The sequence below is a fragment of the Haliotis cracherodii genome, unplaced genomic scaffold (assembly GCF_022045235.1).
Source record: "Haliotis cracherodii isolate W230 unplaced genomic scaffold, xgHalCrac1.p SCAF_4, whole genome shotgun sequence".
Lineage (NCBI taxonomy): Eukaryota > Metazoa > Mollusca > Gastropoda > Lepetellida > Haliotidae > Haliotis > Haliotis cracherodii.
The window spans coordinates 4,167,690-4,188,095 of NW_027266297.1; the positions used below are offsets into that span (position 1 = coordinate 4,167,690).

The following is a 20,406-nucleotide window of genomic DNA, read 5'->3' on the forward strand; positions in this document are numbered from 1 at the left end:
GTGTCCGTCATTTAACCTGATACCAGGTATCATTACTATTTGACAGCGATTCATAAACACATGCTTATGATTTGGTGGGAATCGAACAATGGACTCTGCTTTTTGTAGAAATTTCTTATTATTATGAAATGGTTTTGTTTATTGTATATACGAGCTATGAATGACTGTCTGCAACAGCCATCAATTATTGAGGTCATCATGATAAATACCATGGACCCCTTCGATGCCATAGGCTCTATAAGAAACCCTTGAGAAAAAACTAAATAGAGTTGTCTCCCCAGACAACTCTCCACTTCCGGTGCGTATATTGGAAACGACACACGACAGATGATGGATACGTGACACATTTTTATGGATATAAACTACTTTATTCTTTGTACCGATGTTCAAGTACCCCGAACTGTGGTGAATTAATAGATACGTTTACATAAGGTAGGGTCATGGTCCGTGGTGTACAAAAATAACAATATAGGACCATCCTGACCACGATTTGTCTGGCAACAAATAACAATCTTCTTAACCAACATCAGTCACTGAAAAATTATGATTTTTCACGAAACTATTGAAATACAACAAAGAAGCTAGATATTCAGAGACCAATGACAACTGAAAATTACAAAATATCATTTCTATGTGATTTGAACATTCCTGATGTTATTTGAACATTCCTAATTTAAAGATAATCCTCCCATCACCATGACTACGTGAGGTACATGAACATAAAAACACTGCAGTTTAGTGCAGAATTTAGTTTTCTTAATTCATCGAAACCCACGAGCACGGGTATGGTGCTGACAAACCTAGAAACATAATCAGGGCGAACCGGGATCGGAACCCACAATCATAGGTTTCTGGCGTGCCCAAGGGACGCAACTCTGCACAGCGAATCGCGGCGCCTTTGACGACTGGGCCACCCGTGCCCCCTGTGAGAGTTAGGGATTGTGATGTCACTTCCAAAGATAATAACGTAGTGAAGCAAGGGTTTGGAACATTTGCCAAAACAGAAAGGAGATACAATGCCTTGAATAGGAGAGACTGGTTCTACTTATGTATTAATTATGTGGCTCCTTCAGCATGATGTGCCCCATATTCTACACACAATACACTTATTTTCATGATTCCCAGGGAAGATCTCTTAACAACATCGCCACCGACTGTCAGTGTCAACCTACAACAGCATTGTAGGCTCCTGGGATGAACAGCCATTACTCTAACTTCTTTCTCCCTTTGTTCAACTGTTTGATGTAATAAATATCTAATAACCCTTCCTAGAAGAAAACTATGTTTATGAATGCGTGGATCTCTGTCAGATAGGATGACCGACTAGTACCGGAACAATCAGTCTACACACAGGGTTCAGTGTTTCATACATAGAGTGAGTGAGTATGGTTTTACGCCGCTTTTAGAGCTATTCCAGCAATATCAGAGCGGGGGACACCAGAAATGGGCTCCGTACGTTGTACCCATGTTGGGATTCGAACCCAGGTCTTCGGCGTGGCGAGCGAACTCTTTTACCACTAGGCTTCCCCTCCGCCCCTCTCGGAAACAAATCAATTACGTTTATGGCCTAAATGAACGCCCTTCCATACATAGAACCCCATCCACATCACTGCGGTATGTACGTGTATATGGAACAGGCAGACCGGTGGTTGATAGCATGAGCACCGCTCCACCCCGATAAGCACCTTTTTTAAATGTCGTAAATACATGTATATTCTTCATATATAAGTTCACTCCATATTCTCGGGAATATTTTCCCTTATCTATAGCAGTCACGGTGGCATACTGCATATTGGTGGGGTCAGACACGCCCCTTCATAAATGCAGCATCAACATGTACCGATTATCTCTGGTACAATCACTGAATATCGGTTATTGATTGAATTAGTGAAGTTATAGGATATCTAGGTTAAACGACACACAATCAGCAAGGCATTACATCATTACAGATCCCCATTTCATGCAGCTCTGACAACAAACATTGAACTTGGTACTCTGTCCTGGAATCACCATTGGATCTATTGATTGGACGAAAACTCGGGGATGTCTTTGACATGACAGATTGGTGGTTTGTGCGGCTATGTGTCAGTGGAGATGTTCCATGTGACTCAAGACCTCTTGCAGAGTAAACGCAGGTATGCTTTGTATCGGTTAAATCGGCTGATTCAATCAGAAGCATGTTATTGTGATTTGATACCAGTTGGCTGGCCATCACCTTAGGTCATGGATGAACGGTCGTTTAACGTTGATATAACACCTCTACGTCATATGGTTCTCTTATTGCCGAGTATGCCAGGCGCGGAGAAGACCTTTACGGCAATATGAAAACATTTGGTTCACTGAATTCAGAATCATAAAGTCGCACATGTTTGCTGACGAACTGATAACTAGGTTTCAAAGAGTTTTTGACTGAACTGAACTACAAACGCCGCGATGTCTTCGAGAACTATGTACGAGTATACGAGGAATTACGGACTAGCCCCAGTGAATTAATTATCAGATTTCGAGTAGTTTATTAACGTATATATAAATATTTATATCTATACATCTATCTGTCTAGTTCTATTTAAATATCTATGTCTGTCTGTCTGTATTTCATACTTACATATATACACCTAAATTTTCGATAGTATGTCACACATAAGTAAGGATAAGAATTATGGATGAACAACTTCTTTATTTCAATTAGGTAGGTTGGCTAGTATATATACAAGTAGGAGGCAATGCTTATAGTCCAGTTCCTTATGTACTTTTGTTGAAAAAAATTGGAGATTAGCAAAACTATACATATTCTGAAAGCTTTCAATGTACAGATGAAGAAAACCAATGTTTCCAAATTTTCCCATCATTCATTTGGCGGCCATCTTGGATTTCAAGATGGCGGCCATTTTTGCCCATATTTGTCAAGTCTAAGGCTTCTGAGGTGTTTATTTTGTCATTTAATTGTTTAAATGTGATATTATGCTTACTCATATGTAATTTAGACATGCTTAAGGTAATGATTTCACATTCTTAACAAAAAACTACCTCAACTTTTCTAATATCTTAGTTGGATTTTGCAATATTATCAGTAGTGTGGATTGAATCCTATATGTTACAACTGTCTATCACAAAGTAAAATTGTTAAAGAATATATTGTACCTTAATTATCATATGACCCCTTAAAAACTGTCATTTATCCAATAATTACCTATGGTTATATGTTTCTCCAGCAACTTAGCAACATAAGAGCCATCTGTATCAATGCCTTGGCATTTAAATTTTCAAAATGTCACATAGAATTGTCATAGTCACATTACACCAAAATAGGTCCCTTGATGTCTTGAATGATAAAGTCACAATTCCTGATATGTGTCTTGATATCATATTCACAGCGAGTCATCAAACATGTCATTGCTGTCTTCACCATCATTAGTTGACATATTTGTGTCATCGTCGTTCTCACACACTGAGGTGCAGAGGCAGAGTTCTGTACATGACAAGTTGTTTGATCGACATGTACATCTTTGGGTCAAACAGTCTTTCCTACACTGACACCTCACCATCTCAATAATAGCTTTGGGGGCTGGGAGAACATCCATTGTTGTTGGTTGGATCCGGTTATCTTTGTCCTTATGGAATCCATGTTGAAGTGGATCTAATTGGATCTGATGGGCGATATTGGCTTGACCCCACACATAAGCTTAAATATGAACCCTCAGAATGTGCTGCTTTAGAGCACCCAGTGTTGGTGGTAGCTTGTCACTCTCTGCCATACGTTTGCAGAAGAGATACCATCTGAGCTCTGGAATATCTGTCACAGAGAGGCCTTTTGGACAGTAAACACTGCATACAAATCTGGCCAATGTTGAAATTATTTGGTCACAGAGTTCATCACTTGTAGTCAGCACAAGGAAAGCATTAACAATATCATCATCCGTTTTCAAGTATTTCTGAAACCATGTTGCCTTTCCTACTCGGGAAAATCTGCCTGTATTGTCAGCTCCTGTGAAGGCATGGAAGGCTGGCAAAGCTGATGATTTCCTCACACCTAGGGCTGTCCAAAGAGGCTTTATTGGAAGAACATTTGAGGCCATTGAGAGTGTGGTGTTTTCCAGGAGACTGCTGTAATTTGCAATGGTCAAAACAAGGACATCAGTGTCAGGAGAGAAGATTGTCAACTGCGAGTTCCTTGGATTGCGCTGTGAAGCTGAAATAGCAAGATATATCATGAGTGTGTCAGCTTCTTCATGATTGTTAGCTTCAAACTCCAAGTCTCTGTTGCTCCTGGTACAGCCGGATGCAGATGCAATAAAGGTTTGAGACGAATCAGCATTATACTCCAGTGTCTTTTCTGCCAGGTAGTCTGTCAGATCAGCTTTTGTTTGGTCATGAGACAGAAAACGATTTAACATGATGTGCTTGATTCTGGTGTCATCTCTAATTTGGTACTGAATGGGATCTCTTCCTTGGCGCCCCTTTTCTCTTGTTGCAGATTTGAGGGAATCTTGCTTGTATGTGTCAAAAGCAAGTATGACCTCATCAAACCCTCTTGCCAGGTTCATCACTCTTGTCATTGAAGAGCTGACTGAGATCTTCAACTGTTTCCACTGTATTTGGTAACTTTGTCATCTTCTGAAGTACAACCATCCCATCTATAACAGCAATTTTTCTTGGGATGTTGTTGAATGTTTGATTTTGTTCTGTGTCACTGTCATCAACTGTGTTCTCTGGCTGACTTTCTTCATAGTTCATTGCTTCTTCATTTACAAACTTTGTAAGACTGCTGATCAACTTGGACTTGTCGGTGCATGGTAACAGCAATCCACTTGGTGAAAACAGTGACCTTGGAGTCAGCGTGAACTCAAAGTTACCAATTGCCTGTTTCAAGTCAATGTCTCTACTTGATCTGGCAAGAACCATCAGCCTTCCATACAAATCTTTTGTTTCTCTGAGATCCACATTCTTATCTCGGAGACAAACTGTTTTCTTTTGGCATCCTGACATGTACATCTTGTTGTTTTCCCTCTTCACTGGTGCCCAAAGACTCACTGGCCCGTTGATTCGTTGAGACACGTACTCTTCATAGAGCTTCTTTCCTGTTTCATCAATGTGTAGGATCTGAGACACAAACTCTTCAGGGACATAGGCATGCGTCATTAAGTTAAAGATCTTGTCACCTTCAAAAGCAAATGGATTACCATGATCCAGAACAGCAGATTTGATCTTGTCAACTGCAGTTTGATCCCGACAAATGACTCCTGGTGAAAGGTCATGATGTTCTTCCATATCTTTTGCCTCTCGATGAAACTGACTTTTGTACTGACTAGCAAGACGAGAGAGTTCTGGAGAGGCCAAAAAGAAACGCTGCCTGGCATTGGAATTGTTTGAGATACCAATCAAGCCTGAGTGAACTTTCATTAATCTGTTCAGATGTTCACATGCATGATCAGCTCCTATGGATGTAAATGGAATGTCATTCTTTGTAACTGATATGTTTCCAGCTTCAAACTCCTTCCAAGTCTCGGGGAAGTCGATCTTCAGGGCATGCATGTCAGCAATATATCGGGGCCACAGTCGTTTGTACTTGAGTCGGTCCATAGCAAAGAATAATCCGCTCAGTTCTTCTCCAGCCTCAAGATGAAGCTTCAGATCTGCATTGCGAGAAGCTGCTATGAAGAACAGAATTGTCTCAACTCGATGTAGATAATTCATCAGTGATTTGAACATAGCATTCTTTGATTTCTCAGTCTCCCATTTCAGAAATGATTCCATGACTTCTTCATTCTCAATTTGACCAATCAGATTAGAATGTTCATCTTTGACAATTTCAGCCTTTGATGATTTATCAGTCTTCCTGCATGCTCTTTCGATTTCAGCTGCTGTTTCCACACAAACTTCTTGAAGTTGAGGATATTCCTTGAAGAACTCTTGTAATGCTAATTCATAGAGTGCCATGTAGGTATACATATGAGCCCGCAGACAACGTTTGTGATGCGTACATGTAAGAACCTGTCTTGTTGTTGTGGGGCCAAAGACATCAACTTCCATCCATGCATCATCAATGCCAGAGTTTTCTATGGACGTGCCTAAAGCTCTCAGCGCAGCCATGACAACATGCAGTTCTCCCAGTCGTGGCACTATGTTTTCTTTCAGTTCAGGCTTAGCATCTAGGAGTTTGATTACCTTCTCATAAAGGTCCAAGTCAAATGTGATGACTGTAGGATGTTCATTTCCAACTGCTAGTTCTTTCAACTTCTTAAGTTGCAATATGACAGTGAGCAGTGTAGACCATTCATGTGCTACTTCTGGAAGGAGTGGTAGGGCACCAACTCTAGTTGTTGATTGTCTCTCTGACAACAAAGACATGTAGCCAGTCCATCCAGGAATCATGCTTGCTTCTTTCTCATCATCTGTTCTGGCTATCATGGAAGCAACAACCCAGCCAAAGTGTGTCAAGAGATAGGACTTTCCAATACCTGCTTTGTTGGTTATAAATTCTTTGTCTTTTGAATGTGGATGGTTTCTTGGATTTGGTTTTTCACAGTGAAGCATCTTGGTATGGTAGGGAGCCACAGAGAGACTGTTTGCTTCAGTGATCTCAAGGGGTGGTGATATCTGCTGTCCAGTTGCTCCAGTGCTCTGATATACAGCAGTAATAGTCCCATGTGTGGTGCCTTTGCCATCATGAGTGTCCTCATCAAAGTCTGTGTTGTCAACAGCAAAAAAGACAAACGAACCTTTCCTCAGAAATGGTGGAACATATAACCCTTGGAACTGTCTGGTGTTCTTCACAACTGCATTGGCCAGAGCTGTTTCCAACATTAGAGAACGTCTGTATGGAATGCAATAGTTGTGTGCACTGAGTAGATCCATGATCATCTTGTTTCTTGTGTCATGGTGGACTGTAAGGCCTAATCCTATTATTTGAGGATTTTCTCTTCCATTGTGAGATCTGAATGTTTCACCTTCTCTTTTCTGTGTATATTTAACTTGTCTTCTTGACTTGAAACCGTACATTATGTTCTGGCATACAGTCAGTACTGTTCTGTCAACAACACTGGCTTTTGCTTCATTCTGAAGGTTTTCAACAGTTCCCACCATCATCCAGCGTATCAGAGTGTTCAGCTCGATTGGGACGTCATTAATGTTACTTGTAACAGATAGGGGATTGTTGATTTTGTCATCTCTGTCAAAGGCTTCTATACTCTTTCGTACAAGCTGTGCTGACTTGTATATAACCTTCATGTTGTCCATGCCCTGGTCGTTTTCAATTGCAGCATGCACCATCTCTTTCTCGCAGGCTTCAGGGGAGTAGAGAACAGCCGGTTTTCTTCGGTCTTTTTGCAGAACAGATCTGACGGATGGTAATTCTGTAAGTATCCTATCTTTCAGCCACTGCCTGGAATAAGTAGGTACATGGTCAGACAAGCAGTCTATACCTCCCAGCATGTTGATATATGTAACTTCAATATCTCCCATTTACAGATAGGCCTTGTTGTCTGTCTGTCTACATACCAGATTAATAAGTTCGGTTAAACAGGCACTTTGATGTCCAGATTCAGATCGCTTGTTTTCTTTGTGGGCTTCCTGGCGCAAAACATGAAATACATTTGTAGTCCAGCAGATTTTGTGGTATCTTACATCAATGGAATGGGCATCACTTGGAGAGATTGATGAATAAAGTCTGAGCTTTAAGGCAGGATTGTTTGAAATTTCAACGGCATATCTTAAATCTTCCCCAGCATTTAAGGTCCTGACATTAAAAAGTGTCTGTCTGTCCTCTTCCTGGCAAAAGAAGCACAAGTCCTTGACCAATGGCATTGTAGACGACCGTGTAAATGGTGCGGATGTTTCATCATGGAGATCTGTTCCTTTCCTTTTACGGCCTGTCTTTTTTGAAGGTGTGGAATCATCAAGTATTTCTTTCTGTGTCCTGTCTCGTGCTCGCTGTATTTGATCGCTGTTGGTAGCATTGGAGTAGCAAGTCCGATGCCAGGCAGCACTGTGAGATGATAAAGTCTCTCTATCACAGCCTTCAAGTCTTCGCCATATACCAGTATATTCACCATCATGGACATTCGCTCGTTCAAACAAAACATGGAGTAAGCGGTCGTAAGAATACAATCTTGGTTGCGATACTAGTATGGATGATCCATGATGGGCATTCTTTTGGCACAGAATACAAAGATTCCAATCTGTAGTGACTGATGTTGATATCTTCTGACTCACTTGCCCAAGCTGTGGTAATGATATCATCATTTAGGTTGAAATTTTCCTGAAACAAACAATACTGATCATAAAGTAAAAATAGAAGAAAATAGAAATAGTATTTTTTGTTTGTTTTTATAATCAAACATCCTTTATTAAAAATATATGTCCAGAAATATTTTTAAAAAGTGTTTGTGCTCTTTAGTAAAAAAATTCATTTCAAGTCTTCATACTAGAATTTGCTATTATTCATAGTTGTTAGGAAAACATTACTAAAAATGTTTCATGTATACTACAATTTCTTATGGGTTTTATTTTGCAAGTGAAATTACCAAAATATTTTACGTATCAGCTGAGGTCTGCAAGCAAAAGTAATTAGTTGTCTGGACACAACAATATGTGACATGCACAGAGCATTGCAGTGGGGCCCTTTTAAGGATGTATTGAAAGTTGTTTTTAATGCACGCATATAAATTTTTTACATGTACGTTTAAAAGATAGGCATGCTACGTAAAAGTATATAAATTATCTATGAAAAATTTAAGAAACGAGAATAATTGCAATATTTAACAAAAATAATTATACTGAATCCCTAAACGGGCCCCAAGGTATCAGACAGCATATAACTTTTATGTAGCATAACTTGAGCTAAATAGGATAGTTTACACTAAAATTGAAATTTCCTGAAACTGAATATACGCTAGGAAGCATTTCTAGTTAAGTTTAACATGTAGCAAATGGTTGCAATATACTTTTAATGAAACAGATCAAGCCTATGTTGTCAGTCATGTTATTATGAAGAAATCATTGCCATTCAATTTCTCAATAATTATCAATGAACCAACATAGATAGCACGCGTCATAATATTCTATAAATATTCACTTACCTATTTAGATGAATTTCAGCGGGTCTTGGTTGATGATAAGCCTTCATTGATGATGGAAAAACTCTTCTTGTCAGAGTTGTCTCAGCCATGTTGACTTGAAAGGTCAATGTCACAAGGGGAGATAACTCATTTTCATAATATTTACCTACAACTAGTCATTATTGCTGTCATTTACCCTGGCATCAAGTGGTCAAGTTTGAGCGTCATTTATTCGCAAACTATGGACCCCAAAAATTGGAAACATTGGTTTTTATGTTGAGTAGGCTCTATAGTATGTAAAAATATATACAGATGCAAATCTCCAAATTTTTTGAACGAAAAATCAAAAACGTACACAATACAATGGACTATTATACAGGAGAGTAGATATTGTTATACTGGAGTAGAGTTCATCCATAAATTCTTATCCTTACTAAGTACTCCAACTTCTAAATGCCTACCAAAGAGCTGAGGGGAGGTGAAATTGGGTTTAACGTCGCGTCCAAGATTATTGCACTTATATAGCGACGTGCATGCACGTGTGTGTGTGTGTGTGTGTGTGTGTGTGGCTGCTCTACCACTAGACCACGGAGGCGGTCCCTATCAAATAAGTCTTGTCACACATGTCAATGCGAATATATACATGGAAATTAAACAACAAACAAACAACAATAACTGCCGGTGATCATCACAACAGAGACCTTTGTACTATATACACGTGTGTATATGTGAGCGAGTGAGTTAATTGGGTTTAACGCCGCTTTTAACAGAATTCCAGTTATATCACGGCGTGTCAGCTTAATGTGGGAGGAAAGCCCTATGTGATGCAGGTCTTAGACGTTTACTGCTTCGGTGAAACCCACGAGCACGGGTATGGCGCTGACAAACCTAGAAACAATCGGGTCGAACCGGGATTCGAACCCACAATCATAGGTTTCTGGCGTCGACGCAACTCTGCACAGCAAATCGCGGAGCCTTAGACGACAAGGCCACCCGTGCCCCCTGAAATATTCGAAAAATGTTTGTTTCCTTGATCTCAAATGGAGACATTAGCTGTGGTTGAACGTCACATAAAAATATCTCTCTTGAACGATGGATGACGTTGTGTTAAACTATTTGCGATAATGCGTTCATATGATGTCACGTTGCTATTTGCCTCTTCGCGAACAATGAAACAATTGGAACCAACTAGCCTATCAGCATGAAGAAAAAAAATTAACTCACAGGAAAAGTGAAAAGGGATCGCTCGTCACCCGAAGACCCGGGTTCGATTCCCCACATGAGAATAATGTGTGAAATCCATTTCTGTTGTCCCCCGCCGTGATATTTCTAGAATTTAACTAAATGCGGCGTAAAACAAGACTCACTCTCACCCACTTCTACTACTACTAAAAAAAATAACAATATGCATATGTATATTGCGTCAAATCCACACCTTGATAATATTTCTGTGTATTTCAACCTGAAATTACATGATGTAAACAGAAAATATTTATATCACAACCGTGAATCATTCATGATTCACAAAAATCGATATTACAACAAGAAGGTATCATTTTCATACAATTCTGTATGTACTTTTCATTCTTTTGTTGTGACACAGTTGAAACTAAAACAGATTGATTCCTTATTGTAAATAGTCCTACCATATTAAGAGTCAAGTTTAAGTCTATCAAACACTTACCAAACAGAATAATTAACAGAGCAAATATGCATTGTATCCGAATGTATTTACGATTCAGCGAGGCTTTTAAGTTTCCGTGCCAACTATTAGGGGAACAATATTGTGATTGTGCCAGAGGCGGTGCATATGTGCTGCATAAACATGTGATGATGGACACCTAGTGATTGAATTACGATCTGATCTGATACATAAACAACCATGCTATCAATCTATTGCTGGTCGCATTTGTTTATATTTTTAGTTGAATGGTAGTTTATCTGACACGTTGTTCATGTCATACGATCCGGGTTAGAATAGGTCTTTAGCAACCCATGCTTGTCTCCCCGTGTAGATCCGAGTCAGAATAGGTATTCAGCAACCCATGTTTGCCGTAAGAGGCGACTAACGGATTCGGGTGGTCAGGGTGACGTGGTTGATGCATGTCATCGTATCCCGGGGGTCACGGGTGGCCCAGTCGACTAAGGCGCCGCGATTCGCTGTGCAGAGTTGCGTCCCTCGGTGGTAAACGTCTGAGATCTGCATCACTTCGGGCTTTCCTCCCACATTAAGCTGACACGCCGTGATATAACTGGAATGTTGTTAAAAGCGGCGTTAAACACACGCACTGGATTGTCTGGCTCCAGACCCGATTATCTACAGACCGCCGTCATTTAGCAGGAATATAGCTGAGTGCGGCGTTAAACAACAAACCAACTAAGCACTCGTCATACGAGGCGAGTAGACACCGAGGTCAGAGTTCATAATGAAGAAAGAGATCAGTGTATCAATTCAAGAGAATTGAAAGGCAGCCATCAAGCAATACAAAAAAGGCTTGAAGCCCTAAAGTAACACGTTACTAATAAAGGCGGAATTTCCTTTCTGTGCAGGGCACAAGTGACAGGCTGCCGGTTACCCCGTTTGAAACTGGTGATTACCTGAGTGAGTGAGTCGGGTTTAACGCCGCTTTTAAAAGAATTCCAGTTGTATCGCGGCGTGTCAGCCTAATGTGGGTAGAAAACCAAAGTAATGAAGGTCTCGGACGATTACCACTTCGGTGAAACCAATGAACATCGGTATGGTGCTGACAACCTAGAAACATAATCGGGTCGAACCGGGATTCGAACCCGCAATCATAGGTTTCTGACGTGCCCAGGGGACACAACTCTGCACAGCGAATCGCGGCGCCTTAGACGACTGGGCCACCCGTGCCCCCATAATCACCTGAACATTACCAGGTCTGGGTAACGTTCAATAACAGCTAACGGAGATGAAGGTGGGGCAGGGAGACAGTGAGAATCACGTCAATTGACATCCCGCGAACCAGTCATCATTATTCACTGACGTTTGTTAAATAATTTGAAAAGGCTTTCCGACTCCAACGTTTGTTTTGATCGTTCGAGGTTAGCTGCTCGTCGGGATAATATCGAGCAACAATTCAAACTGTTGTTGTCTGCTGGTTGTTTATCGGTCTCGTGATGCTTGGCTGGTTTGTGAATCCATCATCACAACAGGCGGAATACACTTTGCCAATGTTCACGTCAACACAACACATCGTCAAACTCTAGATCAGGCCAACACTGAACCCGGGACCACCCGTATTCTAATTCATTCATTTTGTAACGGGTTCATTAAAACAGAAGGGTGGTATGCGACAAAAATAAAATATTCAGACTTTCCAAATGACATGATGAGCGAGTGAAATAGTAGTGTTAAATGCCATTTACCACTTTGGCGACACCCACGAGCATGGGTATGGGGATGATAAACCTAGAAACATAAACCCAGATTCGAACCCACAGTCATACGTTCCTGGCCTGCCAAAGGGACGCAACTCTGCACAACGAATTGGGGCGCCGCCTCAGAAAACTGGGCCACCCGGTTTCTCTGTCATAATGAGGGTCTGTTAACCCAGATATACCGGTTGTGGCAAGCCGCTAATAGCGTAGCCTGAGATAATATGAATACACTCTGAGATAGCATCATGAACCATGCTTACAAACGCATAAAAATATCTACAGATAGTATCCAACAAATTCCCCAAATAACACTTTTGCATGCATTGACGCAGCACGTTAACATACCTTGAAATAGTACCTTACCGTATTCTGAGTACCCTAAGATGCGACCTAAAAATATCCTAAGAGAGCACGTCAACATACTTGGAGATAGCACCATAACATACAATAAGAGAGCACATTAACATACACTAAGACAGCATGTTAACATACGCTAATAGAGCGCTTTACCTTATTCGAGATAGCACCTTAATATACAATAAAATAGCACCTTACCTTATCCGAGATAGCACCTTAACATTCAGGACATAGCACATCAACATACCCTATCATAGCATCAGGAACATAGCCTGTACTAGCTGAACGAGCCATCAGCATGAGATACCTATACACGTAGCACCTCAACATCAACAGAGATGTCACCTTAACACACACTAAGATAGCAACGCATAAATATACCCTGATGTGACACAAACATGTCCTGATATACGCATAAACATACTCCAGGACACGCACTCTCCGAAATTAATCGAGGAAATAAAGATCATTCATAAATATACCCTGAGATACTCACAAACATACCCTGAGAAACACATAAACATACCCTGAGATACACATAAACATCCCCTGAAAAACACATAAACATACCCTGATATACACATAAACATTCCCCAAGATACACATAAACATACTCAGAGATACACACAAACGTACCCTGAGATACACATAAACAATCCGTGGGATACACATAAACATTCCCTGATATACACATAAACATTCCCAGAGATACACATAAACATACCCTGAGATACACATAAACATACCATGAGATATACATAAACATCCCCCGAGATACACATAAACATACCCCGAGATACACACAAACATTCCCTGAGATACACACAAACATACCCTGAGATACACATAAACAATCCGTGGGATACACATAAACATACCCTGATATACACATAAAAATTCCCCAAGATACACATAAACATACTCAGAGATACACACAAACGTACCCTGAGATACACACAAACGTACCCTGAGATACACATAAACGTACCCTGAGATACACACAAACGTACCCTGAGATACACATAAACATACCCTGAGATACACATAAACATATGATGCGATAGCATCATGAACATACCTTGCTATTGTATCACAAGCTTTCGAGAGACAGCAGCTTACATACTTCAGAATGTGTTCCAAAGGTATTGTCCCCTCGCAAACAAAGTTTGGGGTCGAACAGCCTGGAGTAGGCACCGGGGAGCGGACAAACAACCGTCATTGATCCCAGATGGATTTGCTGACTGCCCGGGGGTCTCGTCGGACCGTGATGAGAGTACATTCTTATGTTATTGAATTGCTCAAGCAAGAACTTGTACGGCAGTAAGAATGTTCATCAGTAATAAGTGCCTTGGTCTAAGACTAAAGCACGGAATCACGGATGGATCTTTTGCTTTTTGAACTCTTTTAGTATACCAGTTCAGAAAAGAATATAGGTGATTTACATTAAACATTATTTCAAATTTTAACGTAAATGTTAACTTGACTATTCACCTAAAATATACGTTACGAGTCATTTTTTTCTCGTCACTAATTTGTCAACGTTTAACCTTATACTTTAATTTGGTGTAAATTTCAATTAGTAAATTGCTTTAGCAATTTGAAACATACAAGTAACTGTTTAAAATGTTTTGTGTTTTTACGTAAACAATCTTGGCATGGTACTTTTGAGAGGATTATAAGTATATTCAATGTTATCCCATCAGAGGTCAACGAGACAAGTTGATGTTTAGTTATAAATTTATTGACAACCTTATATATTTCATAAATATGTGTTGATAACAGAGACAAAATCTTTTCCATAATCATAAGAACGCTCTACTAAAAGCAGAGCCCATTGTACAAATGCGACTACATCGTGAGCATGTGTTTATGGTTGTTTGTTTGTTGTTTTATGCCGCACTCAGCACTATTCCAGCTATGTGACGGCAGTCTGTAAATTACCGAGACTGGACCAGACAATCCAGTGATTGATTTCGTGAGTATCGACCTTCGCAATTGGGATACGATGACATGCATCAAGTAAGTCATTGAGCCTGACCACCTGATCCCGTAAGTCGCCTCTTAATACAAGCATGGGTTGCTGAAGATCTATTCTCTACCCGGATCTTCAAGGGTTGCATATGTTTATGAATCACTATCAAACAGTGGACTCATGAACCCATAGTTATTATCACATAAGCAAATACGTGGATAATCTCAGCTGAGTGTCTTTTGATATAAATATGTCAACACGAGAAGATAAAAGTTTAAAACTCCGAGGCTTGCCGAGAAAGTTTTAATTTAAGAATTGACCTTCACTTTGTGTGAGTTCATTTGAGTATGAACCTTCATAGAGTGAGGGCCAAACTGTATGAACGTCGGAGCTTGTAAAAGTCAATTCTTATAATTTTTTATAACAATTTCTTACCTCAAAGGATGTAGGCCAAGATCTAAACACAATTATATTTAGTACGTGTGACTTCATGTTTACAATGACAGTCAAACAACAACTAGCTATATCGCGGAATAAAATAGTTCCCCAAAAAGAGAGGTGACATGAGCGTATGGATGCAGAACCTGCTCTTCAGAAACATCTTACGCAACACATGTGTTCATATAATATCCCCATTAGATCAGAAAGGTCTGTAATGAACTACATCAGTAAGTCAGTCACAATGACAGCGCGTCGTAATACATTTACATCAAGTACACGACGTCAAAATGGCCGACACGATAAACGTGACGGGAGGATTTCCGAAGTTGTTAATGAACCTGTGGCGGTTACATGTGTTAGTCATCATTGATCAACTGACCGATTATTGAAAGGTGATTAAAGATGCGTCAAACAGACACCAAGGTAAATTCGTAGATTGCTGGAGACGGTCACTGTCAGCCTAGACACAGGTCGAGTCGATACTGACGATAGTTTGGATGTGCATTTTTCCGTTTGTTCATTTGGATGGGCCGTAGCGAGGAAATTCGTGAACAATCATGCAGTCAAGCTCTCTTACGTTTCTCAATGTATACTGAAATGCTGAGACCACGATTCAAGGTTCTAAATGATCAGAAATAATGCTTATGTATGTTTTCGTGCTAGGGAATTCCCAGGGGTTTCCCCAGGAATGTGGAAGTAGTCCGTCAGTGTTTACGTCATTTCAAGAACACGGTGTCGTGAAAAACGTATGAACGTCAAATTGTGCCGTTCATACACTTATGAACGTCAATTTCGCGGTCATGTGACCGATCTCTCGTCCAATGGAAAAGCCGTATATCGTGTAAACGTCAAATTAAAAAAATATTTTGTTATGGACTATTGTTGTGTTTGATATTAAAATACACGAGGGTGAGAATCTGTTGATTATCCAAAATCATTCTTCCAACTTTTTCAGTTTATAGGCACTGATAATCAGTGCCTTGAGTGTAACTAGCTTCAGTTGCAAAAATAAGTGACGCCATTTGATTGTGACGTCATGGTTACCGATGACGTCACAATGGTCTGCGAAACATCGTGATGCAATTTCATCGTAGCGATATCTCCCAGGAAGCAATAAGTGTAACACTAAACTGTGAGTGACTATTGTCGGACTGTCAGAAACGGAAAAACACGGACTTCTGAATACAAGTCAATCAATATTATTCTTAACACGTGACCTCAGTTTTACAGTAGCTGCATGATATCACCCCTACTTCAATTCATTAACTTTTCATGGATTAATACAGTGAGCATTCATGTTTTTTTTCAATAATTTCCTGGAGTACAAAAGTAAACAGTTATTAAGGGCACAAATGTTGAACAGTATTTCAGATATATCACTGTCAGTTTAATGAGGGAGGAAATAACTAAGCGATGCGCCCAATGAATCTGTTTCGTCGGATAATCAAGACTGGTTATTCTCTGGCGCTGAAGCTATATATTTAAACACTTTGGATAAACCCACGGGTACGGGTGTGGACCTCACAAACAAAGTATCATTATCATTGCGATTTTAAAATGCGATCCTACGAATAGCGGATCCTGGCACGCCCCAGGGATACAACTCTGCATAAAGAATTGCGGAGCAATGCCAATTTGGCCACATGCAGACAGTTAAGAAAATACAAGAAAGGATGGATAAACCTCAATATCCAGTAAAGTCCAAGTTAATATGTGTTTATGTTCATAATTAACATTATGTAATAAATCGACAACACGTTCATTCTCGATAACCAACCATTTGACATTTTAAGAACCTATGATTGTGGGTTCGAATCCCAGTTCGCTTCGATTATGGTTCTAGGTTTGTCAGCACGGTACCCGTCCTCGTGGGCTTCACGAAAGTGGTAAACGTCTAGACCTACATAACTTCGGGCTTTCCTCCCACATTTAGCTGACACGTCGTTGTATAACTGAAATACTGTTCAAAGCGGCGTTAAACCCAACTCACTCACTCACTCATTCTTTAAGTACAAATTCGAATGAGAACAGAGTATGACCTTTATATTTTTGCGTGGACGGATGTTTTATTGTGTGGTGTTGACGTTAAATACCATGCAGTCCATATCATGAAGTCGTATCGTGTTTTCCCGGTCTAGGGGTCGCGCCCAAGGTAGTGTTATCGCTAAAATGCACCCGCTGTCCCCAAGGGGCCAGGTTTGCATGGTAACTAAAGAATGATCAACAAGAGGGGGTGTTTTAAAAGTTCCAGGTCAGTCGTGAACAAACATAACTGCCACCCGACGGATATAAGAAATCGCGTCAATATTTTACTGTGGAGAAACTAGCGACACTGGTTTGCTTTGTATTACGGTTTTGAAACTGAAATGCGAAATACGGATTTGGTTACACTTTCTCAATGTCGGTAATAAATCTTATATCTAATTCCTCATTTGTTCTGAGGGGGAACACTATCACGTCATTAACATGACGTTCTCATGTGTGTGTTCTCATCGTAAGATGAACAATTTCGTCCTTACGTAAGATTAAGTAAGGATAAGATATATGGATGAACAACTTCTTTGTTAAAGTAAAGGAGCGACGTTTCGGTGTAGGTTCTAACACCGTTATCAAGCAACCTACACCGAAACGTCGCTCCCAATTGTAATAAAGAAGTTGTTCATACATATATCTTATCCTTACTTAGTACTCCAACTTCTAAATGTCTTTTAAAGAAGTTTTCTTAAGATTATTATAAATTATCCCGCTTTTAAAAACATTGACTGTGAAAGCATACCTTGCCGTTCTGACACAATGTCTATATCTAGTTCAGATACAGCCTTGTGGTGTGTGTGTGTGTGTATGTGTGTGTGTGTGTGTGTGTGTGTGTGTGTGTGTGTGTGTGTGTGTGTGTGTGTGTGTGTGTGTGTGTGTGTTAAGTAATGCGGAGACTGTGAACCCTGGAAACAACACAATCCTCATTTCCGCTATCCATCCCTGTCATTGTGGAAATCATTATATAGTATAGCCATAAAGTATATAGCAATTACCATGAACTTAAACCAACGTCATCCCCTCATTGTAAGGAATACATAATAAATATGTATTTTGGTTCAACACACACAGCTGTCTTCGAGAATATGTATGGCATTTGCTTCAGTTGATAGTATAATGCAGCACACGAGTCCTATCAAACACTGTCTTCTTTCATTCCAAATTAGTTCTGTCCTTGTGGTATACAAAGATTCTGTTGAATTTGGGCAATCTGTTTTCTGATGTTTTGTGTGCTAAATAACAATGTAATGAACCCGTAAGTGATAAGACATTCTTTGGTCGAGTGGTTGATGTGTTTTCAGTAAACATAAATACCACTTGTAGTTATTATCAGACACTCACGTCCTGCCCCGTCTAACTGACGCTTTATTAATTTGTTTCCGGTATGGCTTATACAACCAATCAAAGGTCGATGGACTAAAGCGTGACAGTCTCCAATTGCATGTTAACGTTTGCGAAGGAGTTATATGCAAGTAGAAATGCTAGTTTTGTCTACTAGTCACGTTGTAGACATTGTTATGGGTGTGATTTTATTTAACGATATTGTCGTTGCAATTTCTTCTGTCTGAATGGAGCATCATCCTTAATTATAACTATTACCATTATCAAATGCGACTTTTGGCCTTAGGACTAACAATAAATTTTGATTATTAAAAAAAACCAACCAAACGAACTTTTTTCTATATTAAGATGATTTAACAATGCTAAAATACTTCATATGAATATATACATTCTTATGGTATATACATTAAATGAGGGGTTTAATAAGAATTGAAACGCCTTGATTGATCGGAAGTCAAATTAATGATAAGGCATTGATAACAAGTTCAGTGAGCACATCATAGCTCAGCAGTTTCACTTTGTTTCAACCTTTATTTTCATATTGTTATAAGTTTAAATGGTTTAAAATGTATATACTTAATGTTGAGCTGGTTTGGGGAGAATGACAGAATGCTTAGAAACTGTAAGAATGTTTGGTGACGTTTACCTCATCCGTAGCCAACAGCTGTGGGTTGGCCTTGTCCATATTTCTTAACGACTGTTCCAGTATCATCCATTCGCCTCTGTTACACAACCCGAGCAGACGATCAGAACTACCGGAAGTCGTCTGCTGGTAGACCCCCCCTGAACTGAGGGACGCCGTGTCGGACCCCGACTCTGACCCCTTGCTCGAAGTCCCACTTCCGATCCCACTGGAAGTGGCGCTGGTTCGTCCGGCATTGTCCGTTTTAGGGTCTGCCTCCCTAATTTTGTAATCATGGTTGTTCATGGTGGATTCCTGACATCAAACGCTGGCCCCCTCATCACTGATCATCATCAACATCTACACACACACTTTCCAAAGAGACGTTGACATTGCTTCAAGTCGTCTAAGACTTGAAAGAAGTCGTTAGGATAAACTCAACGGTCTTCACCAAACAAATCGACAACCAAATCCCTTTGGGGATTCAACGAGTACCGTTCCACTCCGGAAAGAAGGGACTGGAATTCAAACAGTTTTAGATTTCAACGAATTACTCCCTTTCTGTCACACAAGGATTATTCCTCTTCATCAGCAAGCAATTAACTAATCCTACCACTTTTCTTCAGCCTTTCTGATTTGGTCACATGTGACAATAGATCTGTCATAGAACCAACAGCACCATGGAAACACCAGGCGAATTCCTCTACTGATGGATGACGGGCAGGTCCACTTTATCAGAGGGGACAAGGAGTATATCTGTTCAAATACCCGACTATCCGAACAAATACCCGCACCCGTCTTGTACGTGCAGTAAGCCGTACGCGTAATGTAGCAACGCTTCACGCCTGTTTATCATAGGATAAGGAAATAATTCAAATCCGACGGCAGGAATTATTGAGCGGTTCCCTCCTGCGCTGAAGTCGATTGTCCCGCAGTAAATAACACCACAGTCTTCGTCAGTAGCTAAGAGGCCTCGTATCCTGTGCTGGCGGTTCCAATAACGAGATTGGAAGATGATCGAATAATTGGAAAATTACGCTGTAACTATCGCGTCGTTTTACCGTTTAACTGCGAAAACAGTTAGTGAAAATTACACCACTCTTCCTTCTTATAATTGTTTTCAACTATTTACCTGTATCTTGCCGCAAATGTTGTTTCTCGTCATAAATACACCCACTGAAAGT

General features: G+C 40.1%; 1 protein-coding gene across 1 annotated transcript in view; it reads right to left on the bottom strand.

The window, feature by feature from the left end:
- The window catches only part of LOC139478530 (serine/threonine-protein phosphatase 6 regulatory ankyrin repeat subunit B-like), an 82,348-nt gene extending 62,558 nt beyond the window's left edge, over positions 1 to 19,790 (bottom strand). The window contains exon 1 of the mRNA XM_071261026.1: positions 19,247 to 19,790. Coding sequence (XP_071117127.1) covers positions 19,247 to 19,528 — 282 coding nt within the window. The 5' untranslated portion in view covers positions 19,529 to 19,790. The remainder of the gene's footprint in view (positions 1 to 19,246) is intronic.
- Positions 19,791 to 20,406: the final 616 nt, after the last annotated feature.